The sequence below is a fragment of the Bubalus kerabau genome, chromosome 2, assembly GCF_029407905.1.
Source record: "Bubalus kerabau isolate K-KA32 ecotype Philippines breed swamp buffalo chromosome 2, PCC_UOA_SB_1v2, whole genome shotgun sequence".
Lineage (NCBI taxonomy): Eukaryota > Metazoa > Chordata > Mammalia > Artiodactyla > Bovidae > Bubalus > Bubalus kerabau.
Genome location: NC_073625.1, coordinates 68,992,504 through 69,014,357, shown reverse-complemented (window position 1 = coordinate 69,014,357; position 21,854 = coordinate 68,992,504). Strand labels below are relative to the sequence as shown.

At 38.0% G+C, this 21,854-nt stretch overlaps 1 protein-coding gene and 1 pseudogene across 6 annotated transcripts in view; both read right to left on the bottom strand.

The window, feature by feature from the left end:
• Positions 1–670: 670 nt before the first annotated feature.
• On the bottom strand, positions 671–1,494 carry LOC129644435 (glucose-6-phosphatase 3-like; annotated as a pseudogene).
• A 4,792-nt stretch (positions 1,495–6,286) lies between these two features.
• The window catches only part of SAMSN1 (SAM domain, SH3 domain and nuclear localization signals 1), a 174,764-nt gene continuing 159,196 nt past the window's right edge, over positions 6,287–21,854 (bottom strand). For all 6 annotated transcript variants that reach the window (XM_055567801.1, XM_055567800.1, XM_055567802.1 and 3 more), the window contains 3 exons: positions 21,293–21,496; positions 18,586–18,736; positions 6,287–7,174 (listed from right to left, as the gene is read on the bottom strand). In XM_055567801.1, the coding sequence (XP_055423776.1) occupies positions 6,975–7,174; positions 18,586–18,736; positions 21,293–21,496 (555 nt within the window). In that variant the 3' untranslated portion in view covers positions 6,287–6,974. The remainder of the gene's footprint in view (positions 7,175–18,585; positions 18,737–21,292; positions 21,497–21,854) is intronic.

Below are 21,854 nucleotides of genomic sequence, written 5' to 3'. Positions count from 1 at the left end.
TGAATACCACTTGTTTAGTTATGTGACCAAAACCATAACCTCTCTTTGAATGCTTTTCTTATGTTTCTTTTCCTAAAGCATTCCTTGTATGGTTAGTTTCTTTCACCATATCACCTGATACTATATATCTTAACAAAATTTCTAGTACTAGTGCTGCTTCCCCAGTACATAAGCATGAACTACCTTGCCTCTGAGTAATCAGATATTTTAAGAAAACACATAGCTACTTGCCATCCAGACAGTTCTGAACTTTATTCTGAACATTCCTATACCTTTTGGTATGACAGTGTGCTTCTAAATATCTGTTGTCTGTACCACTAAAGGAACTCCAAGGTCTTCACTTTTTTACATTGTTGGCCTTCTCTCTTTTCCTTTTTTTTTTTTTTCAGAAGTTGGAAGGGCTTTCTTGGGGCTACTCTGAGCCCCTCACAATGTTCCAGGAACCTATTGGTTTTGCCGTTGCCTTTGCTCTTTGGATATTTGGGAGGGAAGGCCTCCTTCCCTTGGGAGAGAGAACGCCCTTTATGGGGACTGAGACAAGGTGTGGGAAAAGTAAAAAATTCAATGGGAGCAGAGTCTGGTGGGGCCTGGAAGTGGCCAGGGCTTCCTCGGGGAGAATGGAGGTCATGGAGTGTTGGCTTCATGAGAGAGAAGGTGGCAGTAAGAGGGCCTAGAGTAGGAAGAGCAGATAGGCGGCACTTTGGGCACTGAAGGTGCGCACCAGTCAGGACACGAGGGCCATGAACAGGTGTGGCCAGAGAGTGTGCTTGTGGATGTAGACAAGGCTGATCTGATGAGGGTAGCCCAGCCAGGCCAGGGACCCAGCAGCCCCGTGGCCAATGCAAGGCAAGCTAGCTTCTGGCCACGTCCCAGGTGTACCCACCATACCTGGGCATGGCAGGGAGAGTTCAGGGTGATGCCCAGACCCAGGTTCAGGGAGACAAAGGGCTGGCTGTCCAAGTGTACCCACTTGGGCCGTTTATACCACTTAGAGACTAGGTTAATGGACCAAGAAAGATCCAGGCCCAGTGTAAAGAGAGTCAATAGACATGGCTGGCACCCAGTGAGGGCAACCATAGGAGCTTAGCTTCCACTCTATGGGCACGCAGGGGGCATCAGCCAGCCCAGGACAGCACCAGTTATTAGGCCAGTCAAGCCCTGGTGAGGGAAATATGCTACCAGGAAGACCCAGGACAAGCTGATTGCCAGCAGGAAGGTCAATAAGCCAAGCTAGGTATCACACTCACCCACCAAAAGGGCCTGTCTCCAAAAAGAAACCACTTGAAGAGGAGGTTGAGCTACTTGGTGAAGAGGCTGATCGATACCACCATGATGCCCACCTGGTGAGAGGAATAGAAGGCCATGGGATGGAGAACAGAAAGAGGCTCTTGGAGTGGCCCAGAAAGGTGATCCAGAGCCACACGTTCACCAATCAGGGCAGCTGGTTCGCAGCACCTCAACTATCATGATCCCTGTGCCTGGCATGGACTCCATGGCCACCAGAGAGCTGGCCTGACCAGGGTTTGGTCTAAGGTGGTGCATCCCTCCTTTGCTGCTGTGAAGATGGATATGTAATATCCAGGGCAAGATTCCTTCTAGACCTTTCTCCTCTGGTGCTTTTACCCTCCAAAGATATTTCAAGATCTCTTGGAGAGAAGGCTAGGGGCTACTCCTATTCTGGGGAGCCAGGCATACCCAGCAGGTGCTGAAGTGGGACCCTAAGTTTGCACACACAACTGGTTAATTGGTCCGTGCCTTCCTCCCCCAGCTCAAGACTCTCATGCTTGAGTTCATTCACTATTGATTTGGAAGCTGACAGATTTGGAAGCCTCTTAATTTTGAGGGGTTGTCCCTAAAGTCTTGAGAGTTCTTATATATAGCACAGAATAGTCACACTTCTTCCCAGTTCTAAGCTTGTTTGCTTTGTTCCTCTCCTTTCCATAGTTTGCTTCTAATTATATTTCTCTAGTAAAATATTTAACCATTTCTTTCTGAATCATGGATTCTAAGGTGCAATAAAAGTCCAAAGGGAAATATATATGTTGTTACACAGAAAGACAGATTTTTTTTCCCCCAGAGCATTTTCAGTCATTTCTGCAGAAATGAATGAGTAAAGGTTTCAAGAATGAATAGTGGCAGAAAACCAACTTACTATTGTATACAAGTCTCTGCAGCCCCTGGGTACAAGTACTTCTGTATCTCCTTTTGTTGAGTTCTCTATTTTTTTATGAATATGCATATTGGGGAAAAAACTTCCATCTGCTCCCTTTTAGCTGATTCTATCACTTTTTTGAGCTGTGCATCATTATGAAGCTTCAGAGAAAAATGATCATTTACATTACATACGGATGTAAAGGAGAGAAGGAGCTGATGAATTGCAAACAAGTATAATCTATATGGACAAATTGTGCCGGAAGTGATTTCACCCCATTTTACTCTGCAAATAGAATGATTCCTGCCAAGTGCCCACGAACTCAGAGAAGAAAATCATCCTGCTGGCCTGTGCAGCAGATTTTCACCTCTCCCTTGAAGAAACAGGGACTTCCCTGGTGGCTCAGACAGTAAGGAATCCTCCTACAATGCAGGAGACCCAGGTTTGATCCCTGGGTTGGGAAGATGCCCTGGACAAGGAAATGGCAATCCACTCCAGTACTCTTGCCTGGAGAATTCCATGGACAGAGGAGCATGGCGGGCTACAGTTCATGGGGTCGTGAAGAGTCAGACATGACTGAGCAACTAGCTCTATATGAAGAAACAGTGCTTTGCGCTAGGGCTCACCAGGGACTCCAGAAGTCAAAGGAAATGTCTGAACATTCTAATGTTATTCTCTATAGGTTCTTTTGTCATGGTTTCTTAATTTATAACATCACGTGGACACATTGCTATACTGTATATGTGAGAAATTTGCATGATGGAGTAAGAAATGTGAAGTAATGAAAATATTTTCCTGCTAGCCTCTCCCTCTGCACTTTGTTTCCCAGGGTAGATCATTTGCCTAAATGTCCAGGTAGCACTAGTGGTAGAGAGCCTGCCTGCCAATGCGGGAGACATAAGAGATGCGAATTCGATCCCTGGGTCGGGAAGATCCCCTGGAGGAGGGTATGGCAACCCACTCCAGCATCATTGCCTGGAGAAATCCCATGGACAGAGGAGTCTGGCAGGCTACAGTCCATGGGGTCACAAAGGGTCAGACACAACTGAAGCAACTTAGCACACATGCATGCACCATAAAAATTTAAAAATATATGCCTTATTTTCAGCATGTCTTTCTACAAGGGCTTTTCTGTTGGCTATATCACACTCAGCTGTGACCTATACTGTATACACCAAGGCCCGAGGTGCAGCCATAATCCCAAATCTTTTATTGATTTAATATGGGCATTCATTTCTATATTTAGTCATTTATCCTTAAATGATTATTCCTATCATGTGACAAGAGTGAAGAATCAGAGCTAAATGCAATAAAACCTCTTCCTTAACTAACAGGAGTAAACAAAGAAATATTCTGTCATGACAGAATGGTCTTTGGCTGTGAAGGTCTGTTGAATCAGCTGACTCTCTCCTTGATGCTGGAGAACACAGCTGTCTTAGCCCTCAGGCATTTGTGTCTGAAGGGTTTCAGATCTCTACAAGACCATGCCAGTGTTGTAGGAGCGTGTGCACTGCCTTGATTTGATGTTCAGGCACCAGTTTTTATGCACATACTGCATGCCTTGTGCTGAGTGTTTTGCACACATTGTCTCATTTAATCAACAAAATGCTATGGAATATTAGTACAACAATCGTGTATATTTTGCAATGGGAACAAAACGAAGCTCAGAGGATAAGTGACCTGCCCAAAGTCACACAGTCCTCAAACCAGGATCTCCAGTTGATGTGTTGAGGTCAACACTGGGTGTGAGGAGATGGATTCAGTGTTAGGACAGGACGTAGCATAAAGTGAAGGTTGCTTCTATCTTATTTCCATAGCCACAAAACCTGGTCGAATTTAGAAACTGCTGTTCTTTTGCCTATATTTAGTCCCTATTCATTTTGCTTTCAACCTCTACATAATTTTAGCACGACTTCCCACTTTATGAAGGAGTGCTTGAAGTCTGCCTGCTGATTAGGTATACAATTTTCTTTATTGGCGGTGGCGGGGTGGGTGGGGATGGAAGTGCATGTGTGGGGTGATGGAGTATCTAAAATTTCATCATGTTATTTTCTCAGAACTTATGCCTGTAACGGAAGTTTCTCAACATGAAATGTCATCAGTTTGGCCTCAGTCAGGAAGTTGCAAGGCACTTGGCTAACCTCAGTGAGTTGGATGTTATCTAAGACCTGAAAATCTTTAGCTGCCTGGCAGTTTAGGACTTTCAAAAGTTATCTTATTTTTTAATGAATTATTTTCTTAGTTGAGTTGATTTAAAAAAAATTATGATAAAATACTTCATGGTGAAGGTATATTCCTGTTTATATAAGCAATAGAATGGTGTGTGTGTGTGTGTGTGTGTGTGTGTGTGTGTGTTGGGGGTGAGGTGGGGAACCAGGATTTAAATAATCTAATTTTTGCTCTTTTCAAACAGTATTGTAAAGATTTTATCCATTTATCTGAAATAAAATTTCTCTGACCATGCATTCTGTCACAACAAACTTGAGTCTGTAAACCATAGGCTCTCCCTGGGACCAGAATAATCATTGAATTCCAGAACATGTAAAAGTTTTACAGCCTTTCTATACTGAAAGATTCAGCTGGTTCCAGTGGAGAGGCTATGGTGAGATGGTGGTGTGCTTAGTCGTGTCCAGCTCTTTTGCAACCCCATGGACTATAGCCCACCAGGCTCCTCTGTCCATGGAATTTTCCAGCCAAGATACTCAAAAAGGTTGCCATTTCCTCCTCCAGGGGATCTTCCCTATCGAGGGAATGAACCCACGTCTCTCGCATCTCCTGCAATGGCAGGCAGATTCTTTACCACTATGCCACCTGGGAAGCTCATAGATTGAACAGATTGATTTAAATGTAGATATGGAATGTGTATGGGAATAATAATTATACTTAATGCACTCCAGCAAACAACTCCTAAATGCCCACTCTGTACCTGGTTTTATACCAGCAATTAAAAAGACTAAAGAAAATAATCTCTGTCACAAGGAGATCACCGTGTCATGGAAGGGCAAGTATCATAATAAATAAAGTATAAGATGATAAGTGTTTTAACCAACAGAGACAAAAATTGCTATGGAAACACAAAGAGAAGAACACCAAAGGGAATCATGGAAGGCTTCACAGAATAAGTGATTTTGGTGGTGAGTCTCAAGACAGAAAACAGAGGGAGGCTTCTGGATATAGAAAATAGAAGGAGCCACTCCAGGAAAGTAAATAATGTAAGAAAAGTCAAAAAGGGAATAGTGAATTCAGGACACTGCCAGTGTATTGCTTTGGCTGGAGAGTATAGAGTGAGAGGTGAGAGAGGAAAGATATGACTCATAGGGTAGGTTAAAATTTGTTGGGGAGGATTTTATATATCCTGGAAGGTTTAAATACTATACTAGAGACAATGAAAAGCCATCACACATTTTTAAGCTGAAAATATGTGATTTACTTTTTGTGTTAAATCACATAGTGGATTGTGCCTTCCCCATCCCCTCAAATTCATATGTTGAAGCTCTAAACCCCATAGTATGGTATTTGAAGATGGGGTCTTTGGGAGATAGGTTTAGATTATGTCACGAGGGTGAGGACATCATTATGGGACAATGAGAGCCTGCTGTCTCTCTCTGCCTTGTGAGAATACAGCAAGAAGACAGGCTAGGAAGAGAGATCTCAGCAGAACTCAACATGCTGGCAACTTGATCTCGGATTTCTAGCTTCCCAAACTGTGAGAAATGTTTCTATTGTTTAAGTCACCCAGTCTATAGTGTTTTGTTAGGGCAGCCTGAGCTGATACATACAATTATTCAGGAAGTTGGCCAAAACAGATGTGAAGTTCAGGAAAGAGACTGAGGTAAGGTGATGGCTTCCCTGGTGGCTCAGAGGATAAAGCATCTGCCTGCAATGCAGGAGACCCGGGTTCGATCCCTGGATTGGGAAGATCCCCTGGAGAAGGAAATGGCAACCCACTCCAGTATTCTTGCCTGAAGAATCCCATGGATAGAGGAGCCTGGAGGGCTACAGTCCACGGGGTCGCAAAGAGTCGGACACGACTGAGAGACTTCACACACACATATATGTTTTATAAGTATATATGCTGACAATAAAATCTTATCTGGTAGAAATTTTTTTGTCTGAAGTTCTAAGGTGACATATACTTTAACAACAGTCTGGAGAACACCAAATGCATACAGTTTTTTATCATTAAAATTAGGGTATTTCAAAATTAAAAATATTTACACTTAAAAACGAGAAATCTGTACAATTATTAAAATTAGTTTTACTAAATCAGAATTGACAATATGTTTTTATCTATACTTTCATACAGAAAACAGTGAAGAAATCAACAAAAAAATAATTACTAAAACTCCACTGTGGATTAGGGTAAAATGTCTCCAATACTAACTCACACTTTCCCAGTAATTATAAAAAGGGGTATAAATGCTGCTTGGACAATTAAACAGACATGCTCTGTTACTATTCACTCAACAATATAAACAAATTGAAAACAGGCATCTATAAAAGAAGGGAGAGTCTTTTTGCAGAATCACTTTTGCACTTATAAAATAAAGCTAAATAAACATACCCCAAACTTACATTATCCTTCTTCTGATACAGGGAAGTGAAATATTAACATTTTAGCATTTAAAAACATAAATATACATATTATTTACAATAACTGGGAATGTTAGAGATATGGGTTTTTATTTACAATTATTCCCGTTAAAACATTTTAACTTCAGGTAGTATCTGCAAACACTTCTTTTCCTCTCCTATTTGATTTTTTAGCTCAAGAAGAGTTAAAATAGAACACATCTGTAGATACAGAGTTGATAATGTATATTCAGTCACTTGGCTCTCTGATGGTAATCTTCTGTACCATGTCAGACAGATTTTCAGACTCCAGGTCTTCTTTACCATTATCTGAATTTTCTGATGAGATGTAACAACCAGAGTCCCTTGGGCAGTCATCTAACTGTGACTTATTTAAGATGTCTGGGCTTAAGGAGAGGGGCATGGATTCACTTTCTTGCTCTTGAATAGCTGTAAATGGAAAAGAGAGAACTGGTTAGGCAAAGCCAAGAAAAGTTTTGTTCACATATTCATTCATCTTCAAGTTATTTTAGCTGTTTCAACTTCATTACAGTGGAAACTTCTGTAAGTAAATGATGTATTTGTTCATCATGAATGAGATGTTTGCTCTCAAATATTCGAGCCACTATTTCCTTAGAAGATAAAGTTTGCCCTACATTGCTCACTTGGAGTTTCACAGAATTCATGTGAACTGCTTACAGAAGTGAAAATCAATATGGACTCTCCTTTTACACTGATGATAAGTTGCCAAAGAAAGCAGATTGTAGCCACAGTGTGACTGATGCCTTGTCCAAATACTCCTTAAAGTAACATCAGAAGAAGTCATTTGTAGTTTAAATGTACAATCCTACTCAATAGTCATTTTTGCGAACAATTTGAGAATCATGATAATGTTGATTAATGAATAAAAGATCAATGCGAGAAATAATATACAATAGAATTTCAATAACTTGGAATTTAACTAATAATTTCCATGTTTGGAAAGCATAGAATTCTCCTATGTTTGAATTCATCAGAAAAGTAGACATAAAAGCAGACATTGCTTTTATTTTTTGGCTGTGCCCCATGGCTTATGAGGTCTTATTTCCCCAACCAGGGATTGATCCCAGGGCATAGCAGTGAAAAGTGCTAAGTCCTACCCATTGGACTGCCAGGGAATTCCTCAGGTTGCTTTTAGATAGTATAGCATTGTATCTATTGAATCTGCTTTTTGTAGTCTGCTACATCTTTGTTTATATTTCTGAATGACAATTATATATATTCAGGGTGGTAATCCTGTGTCATCAAACCAGTATTCTTAATACAACAGGCATTGTCATTTTGGGTAAAAAATAATATCAGACATGTAATGAAAGATCTTTCTAAAGAACCTAAGGAGCCTTATAGTTTTACTCTTCTCAAGAATTTTTAGCCTAAGTATTCTCTTTGTCAATGCAAAGTTTCTTTCTTTCCTGAGGAGAGGAGATGGATCTTAAGCCACCATGTCTCAGCTATATGAGCATGTCTTGCTATTTCCCCTTCTAAACCTGAGACTGCTCTACTTTGGACATTGGAATAGCCCTACATTGGAAGAACATACATTTCAGGGTAGTTTAAGATCTCTGCCTTCAGAGGCTATGCATTTCATCTCATTCCAATGAGAAGAAAGTAGATCCAAACTTCAAAATCCTTGGAAGAAGGAAATTGTGTACTGGTGTAATTTTCCTCAGTTGACTCAACTAATCCACGCTTTATCTTGTCTACATTTCTCCTGCTTTTAAATGCATTTTAAAGGCTTCTGATAAATTGTCAACATTCGTTTATGGTCCACTGAATATCTAATTGCTATCACCCTCCATTACAAGAGAGAATTGAGCCTAGCATCCTTGTATCTAGTGAATTAAGTTCTCCTCAATGTATCTATAATGGTACTCCTTATGCCCCTTTCATGGAGGAATGGAGCAAAGAGTCACTTAAATTATTTCCATATTCTGCGATTTTATATGGGAAACATAGGTTGAGAAAAGTTGGAAAAAATGATAAAAACAATTTCTTAGTCTACTCATTTTCAAAATGAATCATAACAGTTCTTTTAACCTTTTTTTCAAAGTTTTTATTCGCCACAATGAAACCACATTTATGCTAGTCTTCTGAATCTTCTCCACATTTGCCACAACTTTAACGGTGGGCTCAATTATCAGAAATTTAAGCCTAGTGATGTTATAACTAGTTCTTGGTATAAGGAGCTTCAACTTAATATGAACCTTTTGTGATTATTGTTTTAAAATGTTGGCTATTGTGAAGCATTTTGTCTTTATTAGTTATAAGCCTTTTAGCTTTAAGGGAATCTACTTAATCTTGACTAGTCTTGATAAGTATCAGTCATTCACTTGTGGTTCCAAACCCTTCTTTTGTGAAAAGGCAGCACTGAAATGGGACCTCAGTCTTTAAGGAAAAACCTTCTCCTCTTCCTTTGCTTTTTTGTCTTATTGCCACTGAAATGATAGAACTGGCTCTGTGTTCCATTATCCAAGTGTTTCTGGAAAAGACCAGAGGAATTAGCCTTTTTGCAGTGCTTCCTGCCACATCAGCAGTGATCATCATATTAAGAGTGTGATCCTCTTCATCAGAATGGCGGTGGGGATAAGACCATATTTCCCCAGAAATATAGGGGAAATATATTTGGGCTTATTACCTCAACACAAAATTGAAAGAACTGAGATCCCTTCTTCAGACTGCCATCCTAAAAGCAACTTAGCATAATAACTACTTCCAACACTGTACTCTGTTTAGGTTGACTACTGATTGTGGGACTCTTCAAGATATAAAACTTAGGCCTAAAGAACCCTGATTTCTAAAATTAGCTCTTTTCCTTTCCAAAAAATAAGTACTTAGGTTGTTATTTCATCCTCAGAGAGGTCTATATGTTCACCCCAAAGGGCAACAAAGTAAAGAAACAATAAATCTAACTTTAAACAGAGAATATGCCATTTTTAATATTAGTGATAAAATGTATCTGTTTTTGTTTCCACCTGAGAAATGCTGTATCACATTCTCCATATTCAAGGAATGGTTCATTTTAAATACAGGTTATTTATTGTAGAAACCTTTCATCTGCAATTTTTATGGAAAAGGGAAATAGTTTCTCAGTATGGAAGTTATGCAGCACAGTAATTTACAGAACAGCAGTAATTTGCTAAATGATTTCCTAGTGAAATGAAAACATGACTGTGCCTCCTCAAAAGCTTCCCACCAGGCTTGCAATATTTTCAGGCAGGTGATCAGCTGGAGCCCCTCAACTGTAACTATAAAAAGAAAAGGCAGGTCATTAAGTTATATGATGGAAAGGAAAGCTATCTAGCATTCAGTTTTTGTATTTGGAGGGTCAAGATTTTCCTCTTGTTTTTTTGTTTTGTTTTTTTCATCTTGACACAAATGACTTAAGGATTGGCATAAGCCTAGGTCTTATCCTATGGGTAGTTTTTCCAGCAGAGGAAATGAATTCACACTAATACATTCACATGTTCTTTCTAAGTCATTTAGTCTCTTCATGTGGTCATGAAGCAGAGTAAAGCTAACTGACCTACCTAGAAATTGAAACTATATCCTTCATCAGTTTTGTCCCATGGTCCAATCATCTGAGCTAACCAGGTAAGTAACACATTGGAATAAGAATCAGTTTGACTATAAAATTACAGACTTTCCTTAGGATATCCGAGTGCATCTTTTTATACAAAAACATTTCTGATACTACATGAAGTTAAAGAATTAGCATATACAATTGTTATACTTTTAAAATTATATAAAAACATAATGGACATCATATAATTCACACATGAAAGTGTTAGAATTTTAGAGTTCTATATTTCTGAGATTGTTTACAATGTTTTGTATTTTATTTTAATAAAGAACAAAACATTAAAATGGTACCATTTTTTAATAAAGCCCTGAATGGTTTGCAAATATCCTGAAAGCTGTACATTTGAAAATCTGAGTATACTGAAGAATTAGTAAATAATCTGAAAAAGGATATATCTTATTGCTACCAACTAACATCAGGCATAAAGGAGTACAGAAAGCAGCTCCAAACAGTTCTGCACTCTATGTAGTGAAAATAAAATGATCATTTTAAGAAAAAATTATTTAGAAGATATTTTGTCATAAAGAACTAATTTGAATATTAAAATATTTCATTTCTTACCAAAATTCTTATGGAATTGTATAGAGCCCATGGTTCAACATAAGGTAGTGATCAATGGAGATAAAAAGTGACGTGGCGATTAGAATATAAGACAGCTAATATAATTATTCATAAAATAATTATATTGAGTTGTGACATTTAATTAAGTATTGGCAATCTCAATTATACTAAAAGTGAAGAAAGCTTTAAGGAAATCAAACTAGGTCCTAATTCTGGGAAAAAGTTATCATGCTCTGAAGAGAAAAATCTGTCCTATATTCACATATTAGAAAGTTGAAGATTTAATAAAAAATGTAAACTACTAGTTTTTGCTTGACTTTCTTAGTTTTCTTTACTCAAATATTTCAGATTTTGACTTTATTATCTTGTTTGCCTTAAATATGAACCTTCTGTCCTTTATACCATGTACTATCAAGTAATGCAATCCAGAGGGCATAGGAAAATAGCTGAGCAATGAAAGTGCTCAATAAACAATGTATTTAATAAAAAGAATGCAATATTTAGGTTAATTAAAGGAAATATGAACTAAAGAAAATCAAGTAAGAAATTTTGTTGAAATTTAAATGAAGACAGCTCTTGGGCTTTTGTATTATCCTCCTCTATTTTCTCTAGTCCAGTACCATCTTCAGAGAGGAAAAACGAGGCTTATGCACCTTTGTTGTTTAGCCGCTAAGTTGTGTCAGACACTTTTGTGACACCGTGGACCCTAGCCCACCAGGCTCCTCTGTCCCTGGGATTTCCCAGGCAAGAATACTGGACTGGATAGCCATTCCCTTCTCCAGGGCATCTTCCTGACCCAGGGATTGACCCGAGGTCTCCTGCACTGCAGGCAGATTCTTTACCATCTGAGACACAAGGGAAGCATTTTAAGATGGCTCAAAATCTCAGCCTCATTTGTAGCTCCATATCAGTTCCTCAAACCTAGACTCAAGCGTTCTCCAGATCACTGTGGCTATATTTATTTGGCCAGAGATAGCATTGTCCATGGAGGGGAACCTTCACTGGAAAATACGGCATAACCTACTTATTTCTGATTTCATCTTAAGCATGTCCTTAAATTACCTGAACATTTTAATTTTCTATTTAGTGAATATTTGGTATTTATTTTATTTGAGTACTAGTCCACCTTTTGAAAAAAACAACAAGAACAAAGTGAATACAAGAATCTCTTCATGGGAAACCAACCAGTGACTGCTTTCCTGAGGCCACGAGAGAATATGGAGTTGAAACGACTCTCCCTCTGTTTGCTAACCTCTCTTTGCATTCAAGCATCATAGTCACGTCTCTAATGAGCTGTGTTCTGGAGAGTATGTCTTTTCACTTACACTCACAACAGCTGCTCACTGTGCAGGCTCCTTCAGTGGCACAGAGTCACACTCACTTGAGATCTAATTGCTCTGCACCAATGGGGACCTCACGTCAGGCTACCACTTCCTCAAGCACACATCCCCATGAAAGGCACTGGTCCCAGGAAGTATCTACCCTTGGTTGAATTGTTGTCCTATTAGACTATTTTGATGATGACCAAATAATATAAAAAACTATTATCATACTGCTTCATTAGGGGTCTTGGGAAATCAATATCACATTTCTTAACATTTAATTTAATCCTGTTTACTTGACATGGTGAAATGATAACTTAATTTCATTATTTTAAAATTTATTATATTTAGCAAAACAGGTTTATGTTACATATTACTAATCTACCATTTACTGTGTATTGGGCCTCTTTTCATGTCAGTTTGTATTTCATTCTCCTGATATCTTCATCCTGGTTTTGCCTATATCTTATCCTGTTTGCCTATATCTTATTTATAACAAATTAATTACTAATAGAAGTTCATATTAGTTCTGGTTTTGAACTAAAACTCCTAGTAGTTTTTAGTTTTCACTAGTATTTTTATGCATTGTAGAAGTTAATCAAATTCCTAAAACTTGGAATTTCTAGATTCAAAAGTATACTTATTTTTTTTTATATTTATTTTTTAACTTTACAGTATTGTATTGGTTTTGCCATATATCAACATGAATCCGCCACAGGTATACCTATTTTAAACTTTGATAGTTTTGTACATTTTTAGAAATCTACTCACACACTTTCACCCTTACCTGCACACATGGCTAATGTATGCATGAAATGAATCTTAACAACACATTCCAACACCCAGCTGCCTGTTACAAAAACTTTTATGTGTAAAGTGGGATTGCAGGGGACCCTAAACTTTATAACCAGGAAAAAAAAGTTGTGCTTACTATTTGCAGTTCTCTTCATTCTCTCATTCAACATATATGCTTTCCACAAGCATTTGTTAACTATGGATTCAATGCCAAGCATGACACTAGGGGCTTTGGGAAGGCACACGGTGACAGAGGCTTGTGTCTGGTTTGACCAGGGTAATCACTACAAAGCCATGCCCAGCACACAACCACAGTGCAATATAAAGACAAGTACAGGAATGCCCTACATGTACAGATGTTACAAGTTCTCTAAATGACTGAGGTGAAAATTCTATGAACTGTTTTCTCTGGAGATGGTACTCTGAAGTATAATGTTTTTATTTCATTTTTTTGTTCTTTGTAGTATATGGAATATGGCATCTATCATAATTTAAATTTTAGGGGATAAAACTAAAAAAAATTTGAAGAAATTTTACATGAAGCAAAATGGCTATGACTAGAAATAGATATTAAATGCATATTTATAAATACATGAAAGCAAAATGCCCATGTGCCTCCTCTACTCTGTCTGCGGAGATAGCATGTATTTTCTTAAAAGCTGCATGTTTCTTGAATCTCAATCCAAATCATATGGCAAGTGGGTTGGAAACAACAGGCACACATGTCAGGGGCTAAGGCACCAGGCAACCCTGGCACACTGTCAGGCCAACTGCTGGACTGCTGCTTGGCATCGCTGCAAAGCTCCCCTGCTGGCAGCTCATGTTCCAGGCTCCTGGCTGGGCTTTGCCATTTGCCCTGCATCGTCGTGGGCAGGTAGGCAGGCAGGAAGGCACAAGCGGGGATACTTGAGCAATGTGGGGCTGCTGTGACCACAGCTGGTGCCAAGGGCCTGGCACACAAGCCACCCTTCCCCCTTCCTCCTCACTGAGTACTGTGAACAAAGGGTGCAGGTAATACCTCCGATATGTTATATACAGGTTCCGATAGAGTTTGCTTATTCTGTTATGAGGTTGTTTTTGTTTTCAATTTAAATTTTAATTATCCCTGGGCTATAGGGAGAGCAAGATATTTCCATCACCTATTTTCCCCGAGGAGGATTGTACACATTCTCACAGACACATTTTTAAGACACATCAAAGTGCATGTCAGCATAGGAAAAGAGAAATGAGTTCTGAATAAAAAGAAAATATTTACTATAAATAGCAGTTAACTCTCTTATTATTTTAAAGAGGCATTTCTCAGCAAGGCAAAGGGGTCTTGAAGGTTGTGTTTATGGAAAAATACACACACACATATTCTCTATCCTCTTTTTTCCTTGCTGGGAATATTTATTCAAAGTAAACAAACTATTTTAAAATTCAGATGATAAATAGAGAAACTCTAAAGTGCACAAAATAAACAGATTCCACTCATTGGCTCCCTCAAGAGCCAAGTAGTTGCCCTAATTTTTCTTCTCCTTCTAACCTCATTGAGACTCCCAGCTGAAGGAGCCAGTAGCCTGATTCTGCTCAGTTCTAATGTGTCGTGAGAAGAAATTCAGAATCTCTCTATGCTAGTCTTGCTTGGAATTGTGGAACCCAAAGTTGCTATTCTGCTCTAGAGGTCATGCAACGATCAGTCCTAACACCACTCAGCCCTCCTGTCAGTTTGTTGGAGAACTGTCTTTACCTCCTGTCAAGCAGTGACCTAAAAAAGTTTAATCCGATTAACATTTTCAAGGTCAAAGAGGGTACAATGCTGTCTTGTACAGCATTTTGGCCTAAGAGAAAAGGGAAACTGCTTGTTCTAAGTCTAGATTTCTGTTTGTTCCTGTCCCATTCCCCACCCTTTGGTCCCTCTAAATGTATTAAAGGCTCACATTGGAGTTTGTGGAGTCTTTTCTACATTATCTCAGAGCTTTCACTCCTGTGATCAGAACTGGTGCCCACTCTGCTCAATTTTTATACTGAATGAAAAGCAAAGCAAAACTTTCCAACGTAAATAGCAATGAAATGCTAAATTTAGCGAGGAATTTATTGACATTCCCCAAACTGACATTATTCAATGATCAAAATAAAATGCATACATAAAATCCTGTTCAATTTGCATACCCCGTTCTTCCACATAAGAAAAAAAAGCTATTTTAAACCTATGACTGTGACATGCATTTGTTTTTAATAATGTCTCATTTTTAAACAACCATATATTCAAGGTCTTTATCATTCAAGGTACATGAAGGTTGTGCATTTAATCTTTAGCATGGTTGTAGAAGATATGATTCACAGAGTAGAGAATAGATAAAAATAAGCATGCAGCAGCATGGTGCCGAATCATCAGAACTCACCATCTTATCAACAAATAGAAGTCATTCTTCTTTATTTCTTGAGCAAAGCAGTTTCATATAAGATAAATAGCTTTCAGTCAGAATAGCCTAACATGCAATATGCATCTTTTTGACATGTATATTCTAATACTATTTTAGACCATAAGATTAAAAGAGGAAAAGTCTCAGGGTTGTGTGTTGAGAACAAACACTGGTTGAATCCGCATTTTTTCCATTTTTCATTTCCTAGAATTTGGCTCTGTATGGGTATGTTTGTACATTACTGGATATTATTAAATGGTCAACCTCTAGTGACCTTCAGGTACTGTTTTCTAAAGAGAAATAATTCAGGGAATTTTTACGCTTTTTATATCAGACATGGAAAGTCACATCATAGTTTGGAGAGATTGTCTTTTGTTTTCAGAGACCAGGGCATAGTAGAATGTGTTTCTGATAGGTTTAGGAGACTGGATTCTAGATATGTGACCTTGAGAAGGCTACTCCAGTTCTAGTTTCCTCATCTTGTAAAGGAAGAATTTGAGTCAGATGGTTTTTAAAATTATACCTAGCTCTAAGATGATATCATCTATAAATTGTTGTACTTTTGTTAACAGAGAAGGTACATGGGTGATGTGGAAAGCAGAATAAAGAAATTAAGTGGATACCTTACGTGGCCCAGGCCTTTGGACTGGACTGATCGTCCCTCTGTGGGTCTCTGCTGAGTGCACTTTCATGACTTAAAGCCCTGTTTACCAAGCCTCTCTGGCCCATTCCATTCACAAATCCTGTTTCAATGTAGCTATACAAGCCTTTGAACCTTTAAGGCTGTCATGCTGTTACAAAACTTCCTTTCTCACTTAAATATTAACTTCCACTTTCTGAGATGGACAAGTGAACTAAAGTTCTTGGGGAAGTCGACAAAACAGTAGAAAGCTTGCATTTTCAAATAGTCATTATTCTATTCATATTTACTGGTTTGTATGTGTGGAAGAAAGAACTTTTTTTTTTTTTAATTATTTTTTAAGAACTTGTTTTTTGGAGTAGATTGCCTTTAATTAAAACTCCAACTGTACTACTAATATAGCTGTTTGGCCTCTTTGAAATTCATCTCCGAAATATTTTCTCATCTATAAAATGGGCAAAATAGCTACATGGATGTTATTGTAGAAGAAAAGCAATTATTTGCAAGTGTTCAAAAAATACTGTTTTTCCTCCCTCTATTTCAGTATCAGCTTGTTTGGGAGAGTACTGATAATGATACTGAAAATCATCACTTTCAAGACAGAATCCATTTCTTAGTATAATATTGCATAGTGAGGATCCATGTTTTGAAATGACAAGATGTGAAAGGATTCCTAGACCAGTTTACACTGATCAGTTTTGTTTTGGCTTGTAAATAGGTTCCTTTTTTAAGTCTGACCCTGGTTTGCCTCTGTGACCTGATTCCTTTCTCTTCTGCATCTCCTAGCCGCCACAACTTCAAAGAAGGCATACAAACTCCTAAGCCTAAAGGATGAAATCAGTTCTATGGGTGTCAAATTAGTGGTGCATGTGAAAACTCCTTGAAAAGGATGAGGACATTTGCGAGCTCAAGAGAGCAAGTAAGGATTCAATAAGGTACTGTTTCTATAAAGTAAATTAATTCTTACTAGACAAAAGGCCCATGTATAATAAATATGTGCGGTTCAACACTGCAATTTCGTGAGACATATGAGGGAGAATAAAGGAAAGCTCACGAGGGGACCATCAGGAGGCCTGGGTCCTATGTAGAACTTTTCTCTTGACTCTCAATCTGGGCTATTAATTGCAGTATAAGAAAGTCTAACAACATCACAAACACTGGTCCTAGCTTCCTAATTCACCAGGTGCATAAACTTGGGCAAGTTTCTTATCTTCTCATTTCTCATTATAAAAATAGGGATGATACCAACTTGGAGAGTTGTGGACAGCTTTAAAGAAGATAGTAAGTGTAAAGACCCTGGCTCAAAGTTTTAGAGAACATGTTCAAAAAAAGAATTATTGTTATTATTCATATTACTTTGTAAAGAGAAGGTTGGATTAGGGGATATAAGTTCTTTTTCATCTTTAGAATTAGATACCATCCCCCTTTTTTTTCTAATGAAATACTCCTGACAGAGTTTGGCACTCCCTGAGCTCAGGGTTTTTGGAGAAGGCAATGGCATTCCACTCCAGTACTCTTGCCTGGAAAATCCTATGGACGGAGGAGCCTGGTGGGCTGCAGTCCATGGGGTCGCTAAGAGTCAGACACGACTGAGCGACCTGACTTTCACTTTTCACTTTCATGCATTGGAGAAGGAAATGGCAACCCACTCCAGTGTTCTTGCCTGGAGAATCCCAGGGACAGCAGAACCTGGTGGGCTGCCGTCTATGGGGTCACACAGAGTCGGACACGACTGAAGTGACTTAGCAGCAGCAGCAGCAGCAGAGCTCAGGGTTTAGGGAGCCCAGTCAGATTTGGTAAGAATAATGGTCAGATTGGGCAGTTGTGAAAACAAAGGCTAGCTTATCTTTATAAACGCAATTGGTGTGGCCAATCAATATTCAAGTGAATCTGCTTGTGTTACTCCATCTTTAGTTTATACTTAAAAATACAGAGACAACCCCCTCAGATAATATAAGTAAGTGCTGAATATTTTTGCAAGCTATTATAGCATTTTGAAAGAATCCTATAAACACGTACAAAATGTGACTATATGGTAATGAAATGAATTTCCTTGTGTGGTGCTAAGGCTCATTAGCTCAGAGCCATGCTCTCTCTGTGCAGTTCTGCAGCAGTTGCCTATGACAGTTCTCGCTAATGGCTCAGGCTGTCACTAAATATTTGTCTCTGACTCCCCCAGTCTTAGGGAATGCGGACATCCTCTTGTGTGTAAATTAATAGGTCTGCAGAATCTAAATGAAGTACCCAGTAAAGCCCTTTCATTTTCTGGATCCAGTAAGCAGCAAAAAAAAAAAAAAAAAAAAAAAAAGAAAAAGAAAAAAAAGTAAAGGTCCTCTTTCTATTTATAGATTTGACCAGAGTTGTTGTTTCTAAATGTATAAGAAAACACTTTTTTTTATTGGAAAGAATGCTTTATATGATTCTCAGTAAATAAAACTGGGAATTTGTTTTTAATTATTTTACTATTTACATTAACCTTTGATTCTCAGTGAGGGAGAAGAGTAGCTACACATACTTACTTTCTTCATCAAGGAGATTTTCAGCAGCTGACAGTAACCTCATCCTGTCTTCTGGGTTTTTAATGTTTAATTCAATGAGATGACTCTCTTTTATATCCTTTAAATCTTCTAGGGTCTCGTAACCATTGAGCAAAAGTGTTGAAGTATATTCCTGTGGGGAAGAAAAAACTTTGTACAATATAAACTACTCTGATGCAAACATTTTACTTTTAGTTATTTTTAGATTTTTAAAAAGTATAGAAATGCATGGAAACAATGCATGGGAACCAAAAGGTGCCAACAGAACTTTTGCTTAATTTTATTTTATTTGTACTAGTTTTCTACAGATGAACACAGGACCTTTAAAAGGCATGTTGTATATTTCTCACCTTCTGGAAGGACAAATGTAAAGAAGAAATGATTACCTTAAGCAATGCAATGCTAAATCATGGATCAATTAAATAGCTGGATCACTCATCCCATCTGGCACATTTTCACTTCTCAAATAGCAAAATTGACAAAGCTAGTGTTTTTTTTTTTTTAAGTCTATCAATAAAATGCCTCTCATAAAGTATATTATAATAATATTTCTGGACTGCATCTCTTCCTGTTTGCTTGATTGTAAAATTATCTACCTTCATTAACTTCTTGGGGCAGGTCAAAAAAGGCGTTTGAAACAGATACAATTTATATAAGTATACCTAACATTTTGGTTGAAAGGTATTTTATAAACCTAGGGCGTTCCAGACTTTCTATTTAATTAAAAGCTTTTATTAAGCATTAGAACACTGTGGTAGGGGAAAGTATTGTTTCCTTTTCTTAGCATGTATATTTTTTCCATCATTTGCATTAATATATATTAGTTTAAAATTCATAAGCTTCTGATTTCAAAGTCTGTATGTTATTTATGTAACCTCTGTTCTCTGTAACAGAATAAAAATGCAAAGTGAATTTAAATGCTTTTCAACTTCTTCAAATATTCCTCCCATTTTACTTGATCATTAATCCAGTATCCTTATTTTAGTTACTAAAATTGAATAAGAGGATATAAAAGTTTTAAGTAATCAGAAAGAACTTATTACTAGCCCTTTATTTATTTAGAAAAAGGAAAGAAAGAGTAGCGATTCTGTTTTAAAATAATGTATCCTAGAAGGATCACAGAATCAGAACAGGAAAAAAAAAAAAATCCCAGTCTGATGTAACTAACTGAGAGTTCTTGAGTAAGTTTCACTTCCTCAGACCTTGGTTTTTTCATAGGTCACAGAACAAACAAGTAGCTGAAGTAGGATTCAAACATGTGCCTCCTCCAAGGAGTATACCATTTGGAGGGCACCAATTTGCTTTTGAACTGTGGTGTTGGAGAAGACTCTTGAGAGTCTCGTGGACTGCACGGAGATCCAACCAGTCCATTCTGAAGGAGATTAGCCCTGGGATTTCTTTGGAAGGAACGATGCTAAAGCTGAAACTCCAGTACTTTGGCCACCTCATGTGAAGAGTTGACTCAATGGAAAAGACTCTGATGCTGGGAGGGATTGGGGGCAGGAGGAGAAGGGGACGACAGAGGATGAGACGGTTGGATGGCATCACTGATTCGATGGACATGAGTCTGAGTGAACTCCGGGAGTTGGTGATGGACAGGGAGGCCTGGCATGCAGCAGTTCATGGGGTCGCAAAGAGTCGGACACGACTGAGCGACTGAACTGAACTGAACTGAATTGAATACTAATATTTAAATGTCTATGTAGTGTGTCTACAGATAGGAATACAACTAGGTAATTCAGGAAAAACAGTTAAGGAAAGATTAATTGGTTATTTTCTTGATGATGAATTTTGAAAACTGTCAAAATACTGCTGTGTTATTTTTAGAAGTAGATTGCAAAATGGTAAATTTAGTGAGGCTAGGCATAGTGGATGTACATGCCATTTAACAACACAAAAATACTTCATAAAAATTTCTCTAATATAACAAGAAAATAACTGGATTATAAATATAGATGACAGTTTCCCTAACACAATCGTTATGGGGGCTTAATGATCATTGTTTTCTAACAAATTTCTTTAAAAGCAAATTTGGTTACCTTCTGTTGAGTTGTTTTTGATCTCTGCTCTGTAGGAAATATATTTTATCATTCTTCCTTTCAATTCTTTGAATTTTTACCTTCACTCTTTATATTCTCTTTATCATTCTCATTACCATGTTTTCTCTGAGTCTTTTATTCCTCCAAGTGTATTTCACTTTCCACTGCACTTTCTTGTTCTAATTTCTAGGTGCGACATGCATGTTTAATTGCTCAGTTATGTTCGGCTATTTGCGACCCTTTGGACTATACCCTGCCAGGCTTCTCATTGCATGGGATTTTTCAGGCCAGAGTACTGGAGTGGGTTGCTACAGGGGATCTTCCCGACCCAGGGGTCGAACAGGAGTCTCCTGTGTCTTATAGTGTCTCCTGCATTGCAGGCAGATTATTTACAAGCTGAGCCATTGGGGAAGTCCAATTTCTACTGTGAATGCTAAATATCATTAGAATTTAGTCTAAGTGATGTTATCTCAAGACCTGTCCATGCATAAAGAAGTGGTTATGGGTAAATAAGAGCTGTCCTTGGAAAACAGATTTTCTCTTGCTGTAAATCATGTATTTTTTTTTTTAGCAATACAAACACTGATCCATTCTTCTCAGTTATTCCAACTGTATGCCATCAAAATCAAACAGGCCATGGGTTTGCTAACCTGAAGGTGAATCCTCTCTAAGAACTCCTGCAGAGTCTCAGGCTTTTCCACTCCACTCCTTCTTTGTGTCTTCATTTTCTTGGGGGCTGCTTCTTCTGATATGACATCCACATAAATGAATTTGAAGTTTCCCACCTTATTGTTCAACATTCCTGTCCACATCCCCATTGGCGTTTTGCAGATAATGTCTATGATATCTCCTTTCTAAAGACAAAGAAATATAAGTTAGATTTCAGAGAACTCTGATGCTATGACAATTGGTAGAAAAAAAAAAAAAACTGGAATCATTGAAAATTAGAATGAGGGCATGCCATTAAAGAGATCTAGAGTTAGAAATAAATCTAAGAAGAAATTTCTTTTAAAAGTTTAAGGAAGCTATTTGCTAGTAATGTTGAAGAAAACTCCAACATGCTTGAGAAAAACTCCTAACTGTATTTGATGATGTGTTTATGCTTTTGGAATCATATCAATTTGTCAGCTTACATTTGTAGAGCATCCTGTAGTTTACAAAACATTTTGCATACATTAAGCTCTTTTATGTCCATAATACATCTCTTCAACC